This window comes from Megalobrama amblycephala, linkage group LG6 (assembly GCF_018812025.1).
Source record: "Megalobrama amblycephala isolate DHTTF-2021 linkage group LG6, ASM1881202v1, whole genome shotgun sequence".
In the NCBI taxonomy this organism is placed as follows: domain Eukaryota; kingdom Metazoa; phylum Chordata; class Actinopteri; order Cypriniformes; family Xenocyprididae; genus Megalobrama; species Megalobrama amblycephala.
The window spans coordinates 31762491-31785285 of record NC_063049.1 but is presented as its reverse complement, the minus strand read 5'-3'; the positions used below and the strand labels follow the sequence as shown (position 1 = coordinate 31785285).

The 22795-nt window shown below is 35.6% G+C and overlaps 1 protein-coding gene and 1 long non-coding RNA gene across 6 annotated transcripts; one reads left to right on the top strand and one right to left on the bottom strand.

The window, feature by feature from the left end:
* The first annotated feature begins 2165 nt into the window (after positions 1 to 2165).
* Positions 2166 to 22705, top strand: mlphb (melanophilin b). 5 transcript variants are annotated; one of them, XM_048194034.1, is made up of 15 exons: positions 2167 to 3507; positions 5038 to 5177; positions 11537 to 11758; positions 14091 to 14230; positions 15482 to 15523; positions 16671 to 16741; positions 17343 to 17435; positions 18037 to 18205; positions 18523 to 18734; positions 18950 to 19048; positions 20396 to 20641; positions 20751 to 20897; positions 21005 to 21076; positions 21287 to 21326; positions 22283 to 22705. In XM_048194034.1, the coding sequence occupies exons 2-15, from the start codon at positions 5038 to 5040 to the stop codon at positions 22327 to 22329; spliced, it is 1740 nt and encodes a 579-aa protein (XP_048049991.1). In that variant the 5' UTR covers positions 2167 to 3507; the 3' UTR covers positions 22330 to 22705. The 5 variants fall into 5 exon arrangements, with proteins under 5 accessions (XP_048049993.1, XP_048049991.1, XP_048049994.1 ...); XM_048194036.1 differs by having other exon boundaries at positions 2166 to 5177; positions 20751 to 20795; XM_048194037.1 differs by having other exon boundaries at positions 2167 to 5177; positions 20396 to 20635; positions 20751 to 20795.
* Positions 11214 to 13369, bottom strand: LOC125270435. The gene is made up of 3 exons (XR_007185345.1): positions 13150 to 13369; positions 11570 to 11766; positions 11214 to 11245 (listed from the first exon to the last, which is right to left on the bottom strand). It is a non-coding gene; the product is annotated as an uncharacterized LOC125270435 (long non-coding RNA).
* Positions 22706 to 22795: the final 90 nt, after the last annotated feature.

Here is a 22795-nt window from a genome sequence, read left to right as displayed (position 1 = left end):
GGCACCAGCTGTCTTCATAGGGAGATCCTATAGGATTCTACTCAAAGGGTCTACAAGACAGAATGTTCATGTTGATCACAGCTGATCATCTGATTGCGCTCGTTTCCAAACTCTTTCTCTCTTTCATTTCTGTGAGAAGACTCTAAATCAGATGAAATGGATTTTCAGAGTTGGCTGGCAGCTGTGCACACCATGTGCAAAACACATTTCTAAAGTCCTCCTTTCACCGTAATCTTTTCCTTTTTCTCTCTCTGGACAGTTTGAGGGGTATATCTGTTTTGAATTTGACTTCAGCATTTTAAGATTCTTCCTGTTGCAGCCTAAAGACAAAGAAGCTGGCACCAAACAAAACTGCACATCCAAAGCTTTAGTGGATAAAAATATGCATATACTGAGTCAGGATTACATGTTAGTGATGAGAACAAAAGCTGTGGTCGCACACTGTGTCCAGATTGCTCTGGCTAGCTAAAGTTGTGACCATTGGTATTTCAGCAAATCTGTTATAAATTTAATAAATCACTAACAGCACTTATGCTATAAATAAAAACTGGTGTTATGATCAACAAGTTCTTGCACCATTACATATTCTTTTTCTCCATCAAAGACAACCTGCAATCAGGCCCTCATTTACCTGTTTGCAGTTTACATCTTAGAATAGGTTTTCGCAACATGAACAAGAATCACTTTTATGCCCACTATTTAAGAGACTATAACAATCTGGAATAAAAACCCCTGTGTTAAAGTCCTTGGCCCTCAGAATGGTCTAAGCGCATAACAAATCCCCCGTTCCAGCTGCCAGCAGCAGCCACAGTTTAACCCTCCCTTGTTGCTTCATTGAATCACCAATCTATCTGAACAATGAACTCGATTGAAATCTCACTGGGTGTCCCGTACCGCCAGATGCTGTTTTAAAATTCTGAACCTAGTAACCATGACTACAATGCCGCAATGACTAACGCTTCATAATGCATACAGTATTCAGAGCTGGAAATGTAGGGAAACTTGGTGTGATGGAACTTTTAGAATATACAGCAGAACATGAGTCCTGAAAATGTGCCTTTGAAAAAGACATTGTGCTTGAAAATCATACTCATTTTTTCCATGATGTGCATATGTACTGAGGCTGGAAATTAGAATTTCCATGATTAAAATGAATCATGCCTAATGTTTGTTTGGGAAGCATCACATCCAACTCCCGTCCAGCTCAAACGGAAAGGTTTTTGTGTAAACTGAGAGAGTAATGAGGAAAGACTGGTGTAGTACAGGAAAGAAACTACATCGAAGGAATAGTGTACTCCTAATGGTTACACATCTGGGTGTCTAACACATAAATTGCAGGCACATTTCCACACTAAGGCAGCTTAGAAAATGGAAAGCAATAGAGTCTGTTAGACTCTTGAACCAAGCTAAGACATTGTCTAGATGTAAGCCTAAAAAAAAATCACATAAGTTCTACAGCCATCATGAGCACCTTTTTAAAGCAATGCTAGACAGTATTAGTTTTTTTGTGTTCATTATAATGAGAACAATATGCATGCTTATAGTAAGTTAAATGTTATTGTATGATTATCTTGCATTTCATATCTTAATCTGCAAAACTCCATCAGCAAACATGCTCTAAGTAAAGTTACATGAGCTCATATGTTCAGTGCGGAATGTTGCTATTTCCTCATGTTTTGTCTAAAACTGATAGGCATCCCTTTCTTGTCTGTGCCAAGTAAACTAAAAACATAAAATTTCCTGCTTTAACATCCTAGAGCACAATTTCATGTGACGAGAGATTGTTTCTTAAAGACAGTACGAAAAAAGGGGATGTATAATAAAATACAAATTTGCTTTGTAACTTAGCCAAAGTACAAGCCATTTTCAGTGTCATATTTAATTCAAATATTACATTTAACAAAAACAAGGCTGAAAAAAAATTCCAGAGGATTATCGGGTTGTGAAAATTAGATGCAACCTTAAAACAGTAAAAAATACATTGAACAGATTATTCTCCTACCCCACAAAGCGTCATTGTCATTCGTGCAAAACGAAAAATTTAATCTACCCTGCTATCTATCTAAGGACCACTGCAACACATTTAGAGATGTTATTTCTTTTCTTGACAGCAGAGGGGGCTGTTCTTGCTAACAACCTCTTCCAAATAGAGGCACATTCTGCTGACAGTTCATTTCAATTTCTTATGCTCCTTAGCACAATATGTACCTTGGTTTTTTCTATATGTGTTTGTATGCATTTATCTGATACAAATAAATAGTATGATTCAACACTGCTTTTACCATATGTCAGTCTACAGACTGCATACATCTTAGAGATCCTCAATTCAAATCAGTCGAAATAAAACCCTGAGTCTTTTTTTATTGCCTACTATATTCAAGATTTATTCTCACAACAGGTAACAAACCAAGCTTCAGGATGTTTAGTATTTTAGAAACTCATAGGTAGACCTTTCTGAACGTAGTTGTAGCTTGGGATTTGTCATTTTCCCACAGTCATGAATAGATGCCCCTGTATAAAGAAAATGCAAATGGTTGAAACATTTACATGCATTGCAGAAGAATCTAACTTGGGCAAACTTAATCAGAGTCACCAGCCTAGAATTAATATTTTTTTTCCGGTTGAAATGAAGTCATGCGATAGGCACTTTTCCTTCCAAGTCCATGCAAAAGCAATAACTTAAACTTGCTTTGAATGGAAACAGTATAAAAACTGTAGACAATCAATTAAAATGGATGAACCACAGAATTTTAACCACTACTGAGGGGTCTCTAAGCTGAATAATTATATGGAAGTTGAGCAGAATATAAAGAGAGCATTTTAGTTCATTTGTCCATGCTGTCACATCATGCACATATCTTCTGCATGCCATAATTACACAAAAATATTGTTAAATAAAACACCCAAACAGCAATAACAACACTGTTATGCTATATGTTTTTTTGTTTTTTGTTTAAATCACACACACTTAGGGAACTGTATCCCTAATAATTGTAATAAATACTTAAAATAAATAATTTTAATCATAACTTGTTTTAATAAGTATTGTTTTAAACATAACTAAATAAATGAAACCAACTTCACTACCTTCAAGTCAGAAAAACACAACATGAATAAATGCATTTCCTCCACAGTAGTAAACACAACTTGCATTGCCAGCAAATATACTGGGGGGAAAAAGTTGTTAGTGGAGAAAGAGTATGTAATGCAAAAACATATACGTTAAGTATATGGTACTAAAAACAAACTTGGAACACGAGTTTTAAAACTGTGACATTTACACTGATTTAAGCTGTAACAATGTCCAGCTTTTGCTGAAGCTAATTTAACAGATTAAATCAGATGTTGTTTCAAAGAGAACTCTGAGGTGGGGTTTAAATATTTCACTGGCCCTTCCCAACCCCACAGTTAATTGGACATGTGATAAACACAGCAGTTTGATTTTCTGCCTGAAATTGGACAGCTGAAATCCCACTGGACTACTACAGGCTGGTGAATCAAGTTCAGGTAAACCTTTTTTTTTTTTTTTTTTTTTTTACTACATAGCTGTTATTAGGCTATATAATAACAAAATCTGTTTAAAGGTCCTGTGTATACTTAATAAGTGTAAAATGATTAGTTGTTTTGTATTTTGTATAGTGTTAATGATTTTGCAAAATTCATCTAAATCCTTGAAGCCAAGCTTGCCATAGCTGTGTATCAGGTAGTCTCCTCCTGAATGAAATAACATGCCTAGAGGGCTGGTGTATTATTTCTTATTGCTTAACAATAAACCAGTTTTCCGCTGTATAAAGACCTTAAGGGCCAGCGGTAGGATATAAGAGCTTAAGCGCAGATGTTCAGTGGAATGGCAGATACAGTACAGTGTGAATCTATTCCAATAAATACACAAATACTATAATTTTAGTTTGTGCAATGTTACAAAATTATTCTACATCTCTAATTTTTTTTAAATAATTTTAATCATTTCCCTAAAAATTATTTAATGCAGTGGACTGGACTGGACTTATTTTTTCCACAATTTGTTTGTTTGAAACTGCGCTTTGTACGTAAAATATCAACAATCCCTACCTTTTCCTTTAGCAGAATGGCAAATCTGGTGGAAAGACTTAATGCCATGAAATATACAGGAAAGGCAGAGAACTTGAAAGCATTATAACTTGTTAGAGCACCGCTGATTAGTTGCCCTTTTGCAGTTGAGAAGGAATTAATGCATCTTTGAATAAACATTGTATAACTGCGTCTTTTCAACTCATCATTATATAAGGGAAAATGGAAACATGTTTAAGAGAATGAAGTCACTGGATTTAAAAATGATTTTCAGAGCTTAAAAATCATTTCCAGCTGCTTGTGAACAGCTAGTCACACGGCTACATGGCTATTCAAGCATTTAAAGGAAGGACAAATTAAATGACTGATTCTAATTGGCTGATTTGTTTATACCATTAAACAAATTGATGTTGTTTTCCTTTAGGAGAACTAAAAAACATCCCTTTATCTGCAAATATACAATGGCTGACCCGCAGTCTGCATAATAGGATAAGCAAGGGGGGAGGTGGGGGGGATTATTCTGAGGGTCAGAGATAGGGTGGAAAATGGTTATAAAAAATAAAACATAAACAAACAAAAAAAAACAAAAACAAAAAAACTTTTTTAGACTAACATAAGTGGACCCCAAGCAAAATAAGATCATAAAATGTTCAATTAAAAAAATAAAAAAGTTTTTATAAGTAGATTCAACCCAAGTATGAATGGATGCCAGTCTAATGACAGAATGGAAAATGCAACATAACCATTTCATTTACGAAATGCTCACTCACAAATGTTGTTGCATATTAAACCTTTGATGTGGCCATTCATTCTCAAGGAAATGAGCTGAAATAAAATGTTAAACCTGTGAGAAAATTACTTGTTTAGCTGGGTGCTTGCATGCAATTAATGAGGCCGAATCGTTTGTTCTGTCTCTGAAAACTACTCAACACGTTTGGTAACAAAGTCTCATTGTGATTTGGTTCACTGGCTTCCTCATTCTACCAGATGAGATTCAAGATGATGCCCAGCAGCAGCAATGGGAAGAGTTTGGATCTCTCCAGGCTGACAGATGATGAAGCCAAGCACGTTTGGCAGGTGATCCAGAGAGACTTCCACCTGCGACAGAAAGAAGAAGACAGGCTAGGGTGAGACACCCATAATCATGGCATTAACTGATGGTTTTGTCTGACTATCCTATCATTGGCCCTATCTGAACGACTGCTTACTCATATTGTGAATCTGGTAAACCTTAAGTGGTTTGCTGGTATTTGCTTACTAAAGGTCTTCTGTAGTCTGTTCATCTGGGATTTATCATTTAACTGGAATCTGTCTGTCATTAATTTATTATGCTTGAAAATATGGATCTCAGGAACAGTTCCACAGCACTTAGCCTTATGTGAACCCATTAAAAATAAATCTGAAATTATTTCCAGTGGAGAACTTATTATGAAGAGAATTTCTTTAAGTATAGGTCACTACCACTGATAATTTCTGAAAGAACCTTCAAACCACCAAAAACATGTCTATTGGTGCAATACTCTTCATTCTCTAAAGTTCAGTTAAATTGGCCTTTTTTAATCTCTTTTAAGGAGTGGCTTAATGACTCAGCTATCCAAGAAGTTGGGGTTATATCATGTACATCATATCTTGTGAGCCAATATTTTCTGGACCATAACTATTCAGTTTTTTATAATAAAGTCACGGATGTGGCACAGTCACACTTACAGACACGTGGTATACTTGTTCACGCCATCTGCATATCTGTCAAGTGTTAAATTTGTAGGCAATGCTGAAGAAAAGAGCAAGTAAAGAGCAATTCCTGTGACAGGCCTGATATTCATTCATATGCTATCAGCCTGTCTTTAATCTGTTGTGACGATTTTACTTCATGTTGTTTGTTAAAAATCAGCACAATTGTTAAGCTTTAGACTCCTCCTCAGAAACTTTATCAGCAGGCTGAGCCCATGTATGTCTAAATTCCAGTCATTTTAAAAGAGGTAATAGGATTTGTCTCAGCGTTTTGAATAACATCACATGACTGACATTTTTCTCTCAGTTCTCTCACAGTTGGAAGGCCTGTGGAGAATTTGTAATGTGGTGATGATCAAAACCTTTGGAGTATGATGTGGTAGTGCAATTGTTACTCATGCATTGCAATCTTCAATTTCATTGAACATTGTGCTAATCTAAGCAGATGATCTGAATAAGCCAAGTGAATTAAGGCAATTCAAACTTTCATAGTAAATATGAATACTATAGTCTGCTACTGTTCTTGTTTTATGTTCAAGCACTATGGCTTAATTAGATCTAATTCACATATTCGAAACCAAGCACATTGTCACTGGGTGAAATGCGACCCTGGACCACAAAACCAGTCATAAGGGTCAATTTTTTGAAATTGAGCTTTATACATCATATTAAAGCCGAATAAAAAAGCTTTCCATTGATGTATGGTTTGTTAGGACAGGATAATATTTAGCTAAGATACAACTATGTGACAATCTGGAATCTGAGGGTGCAAAAAAATCTAAATATTGAGAAAATCGCTTTTAAAGTTGTCCAAATTAAGTCCTCAGCAATGCAAAGCTACTAACAAAAATATTTTTTTGATATATATCTTCATGGAACATGATCTTTAGGCCTACTTATTATCCTAATGATTTTTGGCATAAAAGAAAAATCGATAGTTTTGACCCATACAAGTATTATTGTTGGCTATTGCTACAAATATACCCATGCAACTTATGACTGGCTTTGTGGTCCAGGGTCACAAATATGCAAGGGGAAAAATATTATTGTAAAAATATACAAAAAAGACACATTTTTAAAAAGAGTTATTCTCTATGTATCTCAAGTTTCATGTGTCTTATATGAACTGATTATGCTGTGATGTAAGATATTTGACATACACTTGGACTTATGCTGAAGTGCTTTCAACTTTTGCCAAATAAAAGTTGAAAGAGCCACAGGCACATAACCATTCAACATGTGGAGGAAAGCTCTTAGCTGGTTTCTTCTTGAGAAGAGCAGATTTAGCAGAAATGACTTAAATATCCCGCTTTTAATGCTACACAGCTGGGATACAGAGAGGTCATTGTGCTAGAAGGCCATCACTTTGGCCATAAAGCTTGAGAAACTGGCACATTAAGAATGGAGGTTTTCAAAAGAAGACTAGACTATGGGATAGTCATTTCCTCTCTCTATTATGCTGACTTGTGCTGATGATCTAAAGCAATCTGGGCTTAGTTGTTTAAAAGAAATTTGATAGGATTGATTGAGATCGGATTAATAATCGAGTCTTGGTTTCTGAATCAGACTTTCAATGTGTTGTTCTTAACATTTTAGTAAGATGGGATACCTTTGGAAGAAGAAAAAAAAAAAGGATTATCCTGAAGGCAGATTCAGAGTGGATTTGTATTTAATAATTTATAAGTTATATATAATTGCTCACAAAGGCTGAAAAACGCCTTATATTCAGGTGTGAAGAATTAAGCAGGTTTTCTTTTACAGGCAAAACGAGCCAAAAAAAAAAAAGAGTCAAAAAATATGAAATGCTCATGATAAGAATGCAATACTAATGCTATACTAGAAATTGCAAAGTTAAGGCATGACCATTGGACAGTGAAATGCTCATTGGATCAGCAGGGTCAGACAAAAACAGCTGGAGAAGAAAAGACACATGTTAACTGCTAAAGAATTAAGGTGAAGAATTAAGCGTGTGAAACCATCAGGAACCCTTTAGTCTCCAGCGCCACCATTTTCCAGAACTGCAACCTAGCTGGAGTCTCCAGAAGTGCAAGGTGTCAGGATCTCAGAGACTTAGGTTAGGTAAAGAGTCCTGAAATATGACCCCCACTCCAGAATCTGGCAGTAAGTTTTGGAAGATCATTCCATATCTGCAAGACGGACATTTCAGGATAGGAGATGGAGTAAAAATGATCCAAAACTTACTGCCAGATTCCAGAAGATGAATTCTTCAAACAGTGGTCCAAGAGGATGTGATGCTGGTCCTTCAAGAGTCTCTCTCAATCTGTCTGTCTATAAAACCGATAAAAAATAAAATAAAAATAAAAATAAAGTCTTTGTGTATTTTACAACACTTCAGCTTGTGATTCTTATTAAGTGTGGGTCATTTTTTAGGATTCTTTACCTAACCTAAGTCTCTGAGATCCTGACACCTTGCACTTCCTTAGTTCTTCACCTTAATTCTTTAGCAGTTAACATGTGTCTTTTCTTCTCCAGCTGTTTTTGTCTGACCCTGCTGATCCAATGAACATTTCACTGTCCAATGGTCATGCCTTAACTTTGCAATTTCTAGTATTGCATTATATTGCATTCTTCTCATGAGCATTTCATATTTTTTGACTTTTCAGTTTGAGTTAAATCTCTTTTTTGGCTCATTTTGCCTGTAAAAGAAAACCTGCTTAATAATTCTGTACACCTGAATATAAGGTGTTTTTCATTTCCAGCCTTCATGAACAACTATATATCACTTATAAATTATTAAATACAAAATTAATAGTAGTTATTACGGTTGATGTGGTTTGAATTTGGTAAAAATGTGCCTGGGAAAAAAATATGATCAGAAAATCAACTTGCCTAATAATTCTGCACACGGTGTACATTCCTGCAGAGTTCAGCTCCTGAAGATCTTAATTAGCTGATTCAGGTGTGTTATATCAGGGTTAGAGCTAAACTTTGCAGGTAGGTAGATCTCCAGGAACAGGGTTGAGTACCCCTGATTTAGTGTATAGTCTATACACTTTTATATTTTGTACTTAATTTGTTGTACAGTGATAAAGTAGATAGTGTGTAGACATTAGGTGACCTTAAGCCTTCCAGTGTATCAAAAAAAAACAAAAAAAAAACTAATTTATTATTACTGTATATTAGTTTACAAAGACGCAATCATCAGAGATGAACCAGTTAAAACAGTTTCTAACAATTGCATCCCTCATTGCATGTATTTGTTTGTTTTCATTTAAGTGTAATGGGTCAGATGAGGGTCTGACTGTTAATAAGAAATGGAAGGGGATCTGGGCGATCCAATCCAATGTTGCTTTGAAAAACCGGCACAAAAGTAAAATGGTTTACCTGATCCTGGAGAGCAAAATATAGGCCCTACTGATTTCCAGATCTGTATCATAGCCTAACACTTTTTAACAATTGGGCTTTGATCAGCTGAAACTCCACTTTTCCAATTACAATCTTAACTTTAAAATTCTTTATTTGATTCCCAGCTAAATTTTCCATGGCTGTGGTGCTGAATGTATAGCAGTATTGCCAAATATCTGTGGCACTGATTGAATATTTTAGACAACTGTACGGATCATTTAACAAAAAAAGTTCTGTTATGACTTTCAATTAATGTAAAAGTCATATTCTAAGATTATTACAAGGATTTTAGATACTTACGATGTTTGTTTTTTCCTCTGTTGACTCTTTGTATGAACACATTGATTGATCAAATGAAAAATCTATCGATTGATCCCATTAAATCCCCTTTCCAAAACAGTTTCACAAAACCTTTGCTCTCTAGAAACCCAGTCAGTTTGGGTTAAAATTCTTTGAAGTTAAAGTATTTGCATTATAAACACTGAATTAATACCAACATATTAAATTAAATTAAATTAAAGGGATAGTTCACCCATAAATGAAAATTTGATGTTTTTCTGCTTACCCCCAGGTCATCCAAGATGTAGGTGACTTTGTTTCTTCAGTAGAACACAAATGATGATTTTTAACTCGAACCATTGCCGTCTGTCAGCCGTATAATGCGAGTGAATGGTAACACAATTTATAAGAGTCAAAAAATATGCATAGACAAATCCAAATTAAACCCTGTGGCTCATGACAACACATTGATGTCCTAAGACACAAAAAGATCGGTTTGTGTGAGAAACCAAACAGTATTTATATCATTTTTTACCTCTAAAACACCACTATATCCAACTGCGTTCAGCACTTGCTTAATGATGTCTAGCACTCATTGAAGTATAAGCAAAGCCACTGGAAGGCAAGCCTGCAACCTTTAGCCCAAAAAGCGTAACGGCTAATGCTAACGCTCCGCCCCCCGCGGTATGCAGGGAATGAGACCGGAGGCTGTTTTTTGAATGGAAGTCAATGGACGAGAGGCTTCACTATGCTGATTAAACAGCTTTTGTGGGGAAATAGCTAATCATTTAATTAATAGACTGCCTGTGTGCCAATCTTCAGAATGTTTTACACTAAACAATACCTTCGTTGGGAACTATATGTAGATTTTAGCTTGATAAAAATGTATTTTTTTAAGAGAAGGCAGACTAAGGAACGTTGCGACTGACGTCACTGCCATTACACGATAGGCTCAGAGAGGTGCCACACGTGATTAAGTTAGCCGTTACGCTTTCTCCAATGGTAGGAGATACAGACCCTCTTATCTCCCCATTATATACAATCTCTGGTATAAGCGTGACACATCACTGCCGCTGTCAGAGCGCGATCAGACCTCACTAAGCGAGTGCTGAACGCAGTTGGAAATAGTGGTGTTTTAGAGGTAAAAAATTATATAAATACTGTTCGGTTTCTCACACAAACAGATCGTTTCGTGTCTTAGGACATCAATGTGTCATCACGAGCCGCAGGGTTTACTTTGGATTTGTCTATGTATATTTTTTGACTCTTATAAATTGTGTTACCATTCACTCGCATTATACGGCTGACAGACGGCAACGGTTCGAGTTAAAAATCATCATTTGTGTTCTACTGAAGAAACAAAGTCACCTACATCTTGGATGCCCTGGGGGTAAGCAGATAAACATCAAATTTTCATTTTTGGGTGAACTATCCCTTTAAGGACATGCATCAGAAAAATTGGGAATGTTGGACAATAAATATATGAATATAACAGCTTGATTTTGCAGTGTTGTTGTCTAATGTATGTTAAAGCAAAAGTGGCCAAAAGGAATTATGCAATAATGGATACAGCAATGCATCATGTATTTTAAGATCATTATGTTTGTAGCGTGATCCATTAAAACTTACAGCCTATTTCAATTCAGACCTAGGTACTCCACTAGGTCTGAAATATATTGTTCGCTGCAAACATGATGATCTTAAATTTATTAATTATTAATTTACTATTAATAAATGTGTACAGTTGCATAAAATGGAAATACTCAATAAAGTAGGCTAACTACGTTACCTCAGATGGTTGAATGGTTGGATTCCACAACTGGTAAAATAAAACATATAAGACAATACAACATTTACTGTAGGAGCCATACAATTTACCGGTGACTTAATTTAAAAAACTAGGGGTGGGGGGTGCTAATGTGTCTAACCAGTCAGTGTTCCATATTCTAGCAGTTTTGTCAAATGATGTTTCATTTTTTAAAATATGTTGTTTAACTTCGTTGACTACAATTTACCATTTGGATAAGAGGCCACAACTTTGTTTTACATACCACAATGAAAAAAATCAGCATCTGAGCAAGTAAATCTCAATTTTTTACTATTCTTGCAGGGAACTCAAGACCAAAATAATGAAAGAGGATACGAAGAGAGAGCTGCTGGAATATCAGCCTAAACTCAGTGATTCACTCTGCATCCGCTGTCTGCAACCCTTCAAATTCCTTGTCAACAACAAGCGCCAGTGTCTGGATTGCAAGCTATTTGTCTGCAAGTCCTGCAGCCGTTTTAACAAGAAGGACCGCGGTTGGGTGTGTGATCCATGCCACATGTCCAGGTCAGCACCTGACACATATCAAAGGAACAACACACAGGGCAATTGGACATAAAACACAATCATTACGAATACATAACTATTATTATGTAAATTGTAACATTCAATTGATAAATTATGTAAGAATGGGGTTTTGAATTATTCTGCTTGATTCGTGAATAAGGACTAAGTTTTAGACTGTTTTACATATTGTTTGAATGACTTGGCTTGGATTGATGACTCATCTTCACCAGTTCTGCTTACACTTAACTAAACCACAACGTTCACTTCCTGTAAATAAACTTTATTTAATATATATATATATATATATATATATATATATATATATATATATATATATATATATCAGAGGTTGCGTTAGACTGTAACTTTGTCCGTCATTTTGACGGACAGGGTCGTAAAAAATCCGTCATAATCTATTATTACCCGTCATTTTAATTTTCATCTTTTAATTATAATAACACATTTGAACAAAAATAAAAGCAATTAAATGTTTTATCATAATTAAAATATGAAATTAAAATGACGGGTAATTCACACGTGAAATTTCTCTGTACGTGTTGGTAGCTATTAAAGAAAACGTGGTTTCATATTTATGTTTAAATAGTCCTATGTTATGTTTTAAATTCATCTATTTGATTATGAAAAGTGAAGAGCATGAGTAAGATGCATCATAAGATGCGCATGTCGGGAGACATGGAGTGTGTCAGACATGATTTCTTATGAACTTCATAAAGTTTTATTTTGTAGAAAGCCTTTCTTTAAAGTGAATTTTGTTTTGTAAAAATTGTATCTTAATTTTAATCAATGTTTCATCAACCAATTGCCTGGATGTAATAAATAAGAAGCAAATATAGCAGAAAATATAATCATGACATGGAGGCGCGGACGCGATGACTGGCGCGTGAACTGGAACGCGTCTTAAACCGAAACTCAGCGGCTGCTTGCCTCAGAGACATGAGAAATATCTCTACAGAAAGCATGAAATATCTACTTTAACGAAAACTAAATAATTCAAAACGAAAATAAATAGGCTACTCTGTTTGTAGAATAAACCGAATGAATTGTGCATTCTCTCTCTAAGCGCGTCCATGAGGAGATGAGGAGAGTCAATGTCAACTTCATCTTTGTCGCCGACACTGATTCAGAAAACATTACTTTATTAATAAACAATTAAAATGTCTCCTTGCTGTTTTGGTCACATTCATAAGACCAATATCGATTCGTAAATCCCAGGCTATATGCCTTTTTCAGTTGACGAATAAACAGTGCATAGTGCGCCTCCCACCCAATAAATCGCAATAGACTGAAAGCTTTGTGTTGCTTTTGATATGGAACAAAGTCTCAGATTTAAAATTCTGTCCATTTCATTAAGAAATTCAAGCAATAAATACCGTTTTGGCGCTCTTTAATGTGGCGTCATATAGGCTATCGTTGTAGCTTCTGGGTACTCGCCTGTGCGGTATTAAGCGCATAGCAAAAGATTCGTGCCAGTTTAATTTTTGTTCTGGATCCAGTGCTCTGCTGCTACATTGGAGCGCACTCGCCACCAACTGGACAGGGGTGTGAATTACAGTTACAATTTACAATAGATCACCCTCAGTGTAATCTGTCAACGTGACGGACGGCCTTCAGATTTTTCCGTCATTGTTAAAAAAATTCCGTCAATGACGGATAATTTTCGGTTAACGCGACCTCTGATATATATATATATATATATATATATATATATATATATATATATATATATATATATATATATATATATATACACACACACTTCACTTTTGCTCTGTTACTACTCTAGTGTACTCTATTGAAGCAATGCAGAATTTTGAATATTGTTGGCCATTGTTGGTGAGTTAACAACGCCCTTTAGTCTTGCATTAACATTATTAGTTGGCAATATAGCGTGATCTCTCATGTCTTGCTTAAGTAAATTATGTTGTATGGAGAAGAAACAGAAGAACGAAGTAGAAAATAAGTCACTTGAATTTAAACAATACTGGTGGTAGATCCAGCCTATGAAATGACCATTTTTTGTTGACTGACCAACACACTCTCATGGCAGTCCATAACTATTTTGGTGAATTGGTTGAATTTTGGTGAATACGATTTTATTTTTTTGTACAACCTTCGTATACTCCACCAACAGTTAGGTTTAGAATTGGACCTTCATGCTTATGTTTTCTAAAAATCTTACATTTTCATACGTCACATCATACGAATTCATATAAAATCACCACCTCGTAAAATAGTTATGCTTTCTCATGAGATTGGGTTGGACTGACTGAATAAATTTTGTTTTTTCTTGTTTTTATCTTTGTTCCTATAGAATCCTTAAGATTGGAACTCTGGAATGGTTCCATGAGAATGTACGCTCTCGCTTCAAGCGTTTTGGCAGTGCAAAGGTCATGAATTCACTTTTCAAGAGGCTGAACAGTGACCGTGCCTCCTCTCAAACTGACCTCAGAGGTAGCCTGTTTAATTGAGCAAGGTCATTCCATGATACTCAAATTCCTTCCATTATAAACTGACCATAAAGTGGAACGCTGAGCAGTGAGCAATCTTGCTCATCACATTTGGACCTAAATCTGTAGTCTAAGGAACAAGAATTTGCAAATTTTTATATACAGTACTTGCAATTTTTACTTTTATATACTTTTATATACTCGTACCTTGAAATGTTCACTAGGAAACAATTTTTGTTTCACGGAGCTATAGGGCCATCCTTAGCTGAGATATAGAGGTTTCCATAAACGGTCTGTATAACCCAAAATTTGTTGTGGTCCATGACACAAAGACAGTCACTGACTGTGGTTAAACCAAGTAAACTAAAAAATGGTGTTTTTTCAATATACTGATACTATAGAGGTAATCACTCCCCCCAAAAAAAGGAAAATTAAATATAAAAGGATAGAGCCTCTACCCTGTTCCAACCACTCAAGTTAGCATGCTTCATTCTTCTTATTTCTACTGAATTCTAATAGGAAAACTATCAATTTAGAAAGTCACTTAGTTATTACAAAATGAGATTTGATTCTTACTATGCCATCTGTTAATGGAAAACAATTTTTTAAGTAATGTCTGACAGATGACTTACAGCGGGAACACTGAAGGCAGAGCTTAGAGGAGAGAGGCCCTTATAACTTTGAAGGATTTAGTAAGGGATCCAGAGGGAGAGAGAGAGAGAGAATTGGCTGTGCCGAATCATCCATGTGATTTACTTTTTTAAACAGTCACATGTTTTTTTCTCTCCAGTGCCTGGACTCGAGTGTCTCTCTTTTATCCAATTTTCAAGCTCTATCTGTCCTGAATACAGAGGTCAGCAAGAGAACATTGTTTGGGTAAAATGAGATTAACAATGTTCCAAACAAAAATGTTACAATTATATCTTAATTATATAATGATGTACATAATATTTAAGGGTGTGTCTCACTGGCGAATAAAGGCCAACAAACACCAACATTATAAAGTTTGTTGTTGGAAAAAGTAGACTAAATGTTGTTCACACTGCCCCAAAAAACACCAACGTGGTTAACACACAGATCCAGCAAAATCTCAACAGCCATTGATATTTGCTGTTTTTTGAACTTCAGTTGAAGCCACTGTTTAATTCCTGTTTTGCTGCTTTCAACAGCAGTTGCTTTCTGTAACCAATCACAGCTAATTTTCTGTCTCTTGTCTCTCGCTCTTTCTCTCTAACCCCCCACCCCCATCACATAGAGCCTCGAGATGATGACACGCACAGCATGCCTGAAGTTCACAGTGAGTTAAAAAAAAAAAAATCCTCTTCCTTTGTGATATAGACATTATGAACGGTGATGTCATGCAGGAATCTAAAGTAATCAGCGAATGTCTTTCATCTGTCCAAACAATACAGCAGCCATCTCCTCTCACATTATCTTTGATTTAATAAGGCAGGGAACATAGATAACAAAATGTCTGTGGATGAAAAACATCTTACATAGCCATGAAAAGAACTGAACACAAAAGCTTTGGCTCTTGGCTCTTTTACAGGAATAAACAATAAATATATTTTCTGCTGTCCTGGTCAAGCAAGTCATTCAGATTTGCACATTCCCTGTGAATATTTTCTCTTGTGCCACCACGGTGAATGTGATAAATTATGTAAGATCAACATCTTTGTTGATCCTGGAACAACATTCCAATCAACCAATCAGATTTGAGGGACAAGTTTACCATTTATGTCAAGTTTAGGCTCACAACCAGGGTTAGGTGCTTCTACATCAGTGTTATTCACATATCTTTCCCCTCTAATTTTAGGGATAACATATGGGTAGGATTAGGTTTAGGGGTAGGAATAGGGTTAAGACTAAATTTTCGGACAGGAATGTAGTTCCAGGATCAACAAAATATGTTGATCCAGGAATATGTCACAAACACAAAAAAATGCTTTTTGGCAAGATAATTTTATATATCAGAGGGAAAAATATAATTTTTCATTAAATGTTGCAACTAAATGTATTATGTTTTTAAATAATATCTGTAAACAATGCAGTTTTATAACTCCATGACAATAGCTATATGATATTTTAAACTATAAATCTTTTCTGGAAAACAAATATGCCATTGGAGTAGAACTCATCTATGTTAGCCAGCATAACAGTACCTGAAAACATACTTATTACCTAATTTTGGGCCATACTCATCTATCTGATATCTTCTACGTTTGAAGCTGTAAAAGAGAAAAGCGTTTAGTTGGTAAAAAATAAATAAATAATTGTCATAATTTTTTAATGCCAAATCCAAGAGAAAGCCTAAAACCTACATAAAATGAAAAACATAATTTTGAATATATTAGTTAAAATGTGTTTGTCAGACTCGATAATCACTTCAGGGTTTCTTGTCTGAGATCAAAGGATTCATGTTTGTAACTCTTCCATCCACACAGCTGGCTCTCTGTTTAACCAGGAAGATGAGCAATCTGAGAGGGAGAGGGCTGAGAGACGCCACTTCAGCCTGGTAGTGTACCATCCCTTAAACATGAGAAACTGATGTTATTAGAGTACAGGGAAAACCAGAGGCAGGACCAGTGCATTATAACATGTTAGCAGTTCTGTTAGTTAAACAGTAGTGCGAGATCGCCCTCTGGTGCTCAAATATTATTTTAGTTTTAAAAGATTTATTTAGTTCAGTTATGGCCTGAATTTTCCCTTGTTCTCATTATATGATTTTGACTCCTTACATTGTCACCTGGAGGTGGTTTTGAAGATCACATGAACAGCTGTAATTCTGCAGACAGAATGCCAGTTTGAAGAACATACGCAATCTTTGTTTAAATCTGTCTAAATCTCAATTGCTTTGTTTAGTTTTATGGGCCTTTGAGAGTAGACAGGAAAATAAAGAGAGAGCAGAATTTGGGCATGATGCTGGCCAGAACCTGCATGAGCACATTCACTGCCCACTAGACAGTCAAACCTTTTGTATAACCCTTCTGTTCTAATCTTTAGTAATACCTATTGCTAATATATTTTACTTAACGTTTATTTGTTATTGTGAGAAAGTCAGTATGCAATTCTGTAGATCAGCTGCTTTTATTTAACCATTTTCTTTCTCCCTAAAGATGAGAAAAGGCAGACGGCTGCTTCCTGTTGATCCCCTTGAATTTAATATTGGCGTTGAGAACTCCGCTTATTCCCGTACCCCCTTACTTCTGGTTCGTATGTTCTGTTCTTGCACATCTGATGTCAGAATTAAGAAAATGTTTTGAACATATAATACAGCAAACACTAAAATACTGAAGCGTGCAAAGAAACATTACCACACTCTGTTGTCACAAAAAGTACCCTAATTGGCAGTGCCAGCTGCTTTGAATTTTAAATTGTTAGGAAAAGTACATAAGATTGGCAAATAAAAAATAAATGGTTCGCAGTGGTGTGAAAAATTTGTGATTTGTCCAACCAGCATGCTAAACAAAGTGCACCCACTGAGCATTTTCTGAATGTTAACAGTGATAAGACTGTTTAAATCTGGATTGTTTCCTCACTGAAGCAAATCATCACAAAATTAGTCAAGCCAAAGTTGAAATGACAGCATCAGGGATTGTTTCCTTTTTATTTCAGTAAAGACACTTACTGAATTGGTATATAGACAATATTTAGTTTAGTTTGTAAAATAGTACATTTTATTTGATTTGATAAAATATGCTAACATTTTAAGCACATGATTTCAGGTCAGGTCAGTGCTATGACCATAATCTTGTTTTAATAATTCATTAAATAAATTTATTTGTTTGTTTGTTTTTAATTTTTTTAAAGTATTCAGGTAGCCAAGAGAAAGTAACCCAGAGTAAGGACTCAGTAAATGAAGACAACTGGTGCACAACCTTTAAGCAGATCCTGGAGAATGGAACTCATGGCAGAGGTGATGAGATGAAGGACATGTTGCAAATCAGCCTGAGAAGTCTGGACAAACCCTCTCATTTTGGTAAGATGTGCCGTCCGCTTCAATTTCCCTTACAGATTTCTGAGGATTTATATTATTTTCAAGACTCTGTAGAGGTGAATGGGTTTCCCCTTCAGGCCATCCAATGTTTTTTTCTTACTGTCAGTAAGGTTTAGGCTACTTTGTGCTGGGAATATAATATATAGACACTATAAACGCAATACTAAAATTACATTAACTGAACTGACTGGACAAAATTCTTGCCAGGCTTGTTGGATAGACTCATAAATGCCTCTATATTTCATTCCAGTATTTACATCATAGAATAACTCATGAAGTATTCTGTTTACTTTCTGTAGACGACTGCACACCACACCTAGAACAGAGGATGACAAAATCTCGTTCCCTCTCCAAGATGAGTCTCTCTTCAGCTGGCAGCGCTAACTATCACCTCCACCGTGAGCTTTCTTACAGCCTGGAAGACTCAGAGGATGATGATGAATCTGAGATGAATGTCATATACAGTCCTGCCCTACTTAGGGAGCCCTCACCAGATGAGGTTCCCCCACAGGTAAAGTCAAAATTCATGACAAAAACTGTGGTAATGATGATCACCTGTCAAACTGACATTTGCCATAATGTCTTTGTTTAAATGCAAAGCTATAGAGACTAATGTCCATTATACTTCTATAACCTAATGAGGCTTCACAGCTTCATTTAAAATCAGTGCAGGTGTTTTTGGGACATGCAACACATACAGTACATTTTGTATCTCTATGACACTAGATTATTGAGCTCAACAAGCGTATGTCATCAATCGAGACTCTTCTGAGCCGCTTGGAGAAGAAAATTGCCTTTCCGGTAATTGGGGGATCAACAGAACTGGTAAGTTTGAAGTAATTTGCACAAAACAACAGGTTATGATTTTAGGTTTATGAAGTGTCTTATGCTCGCCAAGACTGCATTTGTTTGATCAAAAATATATAGTAAAACAGTAATATTGTAATATTACAAATAAATGTTTTATATTTTAAAACATTTTAAATTTTAATTTATTCCTGTGATGGCAAAGCTGAATTTTCAGCATCATTACTCCAGTCTTCAGTGTCACATGATCCTTCAGAAATTGATTTGCTGCTCAAGAAACATTTCTTATTATTATCAACATTGAAAACAGTTGTGCTGCTTAATATTTTTGTAGAAACTGTACTTATTTGTAAGAATATAAGTCTTTACTCTCACGTTTGATCAATTTAATGCATCCTTGCTGAATAGAACTATTAATTTCTTTATTATATATATTTGACCCCAAACTTTTGAATGGTAGTGTGCATTTGTGGATTACTAAATTTGAAGAATTCTTTAGTAGCATAGCATCCTATATTTGTTTCACCCACAAAAGGAGAAACATTCCATCAACGTTTCTGAATAAGTCCATGAAATATAACTTGGCATCTCTGAAACCACTGGCGTAACTTTGTTTTAAAAAGTGGGTGGGACAGGAGTAATGTGTGTTTTGGTGTATTGTAATTGTATTATTACAATAAATGCAGAAAATTATTGACATAGACCTCATTTTTAATATGATAGGTTCATCCTTATATCTACTACATTGTTAGTCTCGAGAAATTTACATTAGTCAATAAATACGTAGATCCGCGACAAATGTTTAATTGTTCGGATGGACTAGCGGTAGAATTTTCATTTGGCATGTTAGAGGTTCTGGGTTCTAATCTGCCCTTTTATAATTAATTTTATTTTTTTCTCATTAAAACCAAATATGATCATCAGTGATTGTATATCAAGAGCAGGGACACGTTTATGTGCATTTTGTTTTGTGATTTCACCGGAACGAATAGAGAGTCTCTGCCAACAGCGTAGAAGCGCTCGTCCGTGTGAAGACTGCGCAGTGTGCACGAGCATCAAGAGAACACTGTTGCCACTAATAGCGGCAATGAGCAACATGATTTCAAAAACAACACATCCCAGCACCAGATTGCCTAATATTTAACACAAACGAACGAATTGCTAATCAACGTTTATTTTGTATTAGACACATCCGTACCGCAAGATGTTTCAAAAAGTGGTGGGGACAATATCGACCCTGGCAAAAAGTGGTGGGGACATGTCCCACCCGCCCCACCAGCAAATTACGCCTATGTCTGAAACACTTTTATCAATAGGAACCTCCTGACTTTAAATCCTCATGTAATTCTTCTGCTCTATATTTAGGTTGAGAAGAAAGTGGAGGATTTGTCTCCAGCTGACTTAGAGGAGCTTGAGCTCAGAAAAAAGCTTGATGAACTTACTGAAAAAATAAGTGACAAAGGCCTGTCGTCTGATGAGGAGGATGCAACGAAATCTTCAGAGGACTCTCAAAAGAAAGGGGCCCTTTCCCATGCTTCAACTATGAGAGGAGCTTCAGCTGGACTTGGAAATGTCAGACATGAGTGGCCCCTTGAGGTTGAGTGGGTAAGAGTATGTAAACTATCAGCACTAAAAACCTGTTAAATATGAAGTGTTACAAATGTTTTAGTTAACTCTTCTGTTGTTAATAATTTGATATGTTTCTAATTGTATACTTCAGAAAGCAAAGCCGAATATACATAAATCCTTAAAAAAGCAGAAGCGGGTGAGTTCCTTTGAGTTTAGTAATACAACCAGCTGTGAACTGTCGCAACTAGAGGGTAAAGTTGCAATGGCAGCCGCCAGTGTCCAGAGCACTCAAAGCGGGGTATGCCACTCAGTCTAAACATCAAAATGTACTCCAGAATGCACTCCATAAACTTCTCATATCTTGCCATAGTTGTCTGTTAAAAGTTGCTTTTTGCTTACTTAAAGGTTACAGACATTCAGAAAAGAATTGCTGCTTTGAGTGCTGCAGGGATGACAGTGGAGACGTCCCGCAGACGGGTATGTGGAGATCTCAGCTGTTCACAGTCACATATTCCGGTTTAGTTTTCCAGCACATTGGCAGTACAGAAGAATGTACTGAAACTCTCACAGAAATATATATATGGAGAAAAATATATATATATATATTTTTTCTTTCGACACATGAGCAATATAGCAAGTTCAGAAAGAGGCTAAATCTAGTTTTCTGTTCTTCCCTTTTCCATTCAGGCTCCTCAACCATCAAGGGTGTTGCATGAATTTCCAATTAGTAAGAGCAAAGTTTTATACTGCATTTTCGATAACATGTAATCTGTCATTTACATTCATTTAACTCCACTTCGTGTTGTAAAACAATGCAAAGAGCTATGATTGTCTTCCTCTTATTTTACTACATTTAAAGGGATAGTTCACCAAAAAAATGAACATTCTGTCATCATTGATTTACCCTCAAGTTGTTCCAAACCTGTATGAATTTCTTTCTTCTGCTGAACACAAAAGAAGATGATTTGAAGAATGTCAGAAACCAAACAGTTGGTGGGCCCCATTGAGGATAGTATGTTTTTTTTTTGTTGTTGTTGTTGTTGTTTTTTTCATACTATGGAAGTCAGTGGGGACCATCAACTGTTTGGTTACCCATTTTCTTCAAAATATCTTCTGTGTTCAGCATAAGATAGAAATTAATAGAGGTATGGAACAACTTGAGGGTGAGTCAATGATGACAGAATGTTCATTTTTTGGTGAACTATCTCTTTAAATGTGTTGGAATTACAAAACAAAATGTCAAACCAAATGGCATTCATTTTGTCCAGTTTTAGATTATAAAATAGACATATTGTTTAAAATGAAAACAAATAAAGATGGCTACAACAGTTGCCAGATACAAATCCCAATATAGTTTGTTTTATTTCTTCATTCCTCATAATAAATTCTAAACCACACACAGTGATTTTAACGCATTAACTGATAGCAATCAGGTCCCCTGCTCAGCCTCTGGAACAAATCGATTATCCATCTCCTGTGGTCATGAAAGTGCCTATGAAAAATCTTCAGTTTGGTTATAATGGGAGCTGTAATGAAATTAATTGCGTAACAGGTTGCCTACAAAGTCACCAAAATCACTTTACTGGTCAGTTTTGAAACAAAATTCACTCAGGATTAATGTAAAAGACATCACGAGGAAACAAGTATTATGTACTTACACTGTTCTTTTTGTTTTCTCTAAAGGAGGCAGCAGTGAAGCAAAATCTTTACGGAAGCTGGTCATTATGTGAAGCAAATTCAGCAATTTAGCGCTCTTTCACATATTTTCAGTGGGCCGTGGTAAAATACAAACTCAGAACATCCCACATTAATAATATATAATTAATACTTACTCATCTAATGAAAGATTGAAGCGTCATATTCAGATAAAAGAAAGGCTCACCTTGTAGCATGTGCTGTTTCTTAGAATACAAAATATCAGTTATGCACATATTAGAAATTGTGTCTTTACTACACTTGATAACTGCTGTAGTTTTGATATTTAAAATCAATATTTAATATCTATGTAGTTTTCTTTTGTATATTTCATGAAATATTGTACTTGATATATTTTTCATGTATTATAAATGTTTGTTTTTTCTGCTCATTAAATATCTTAAACCCTTATCTTTTCCATCACTTTGTCCTCTATGTCAGCGAACATTGCCAAGCTCAATTCCAACATGGGTTACCACCCTCTTCATATCCACATTACCA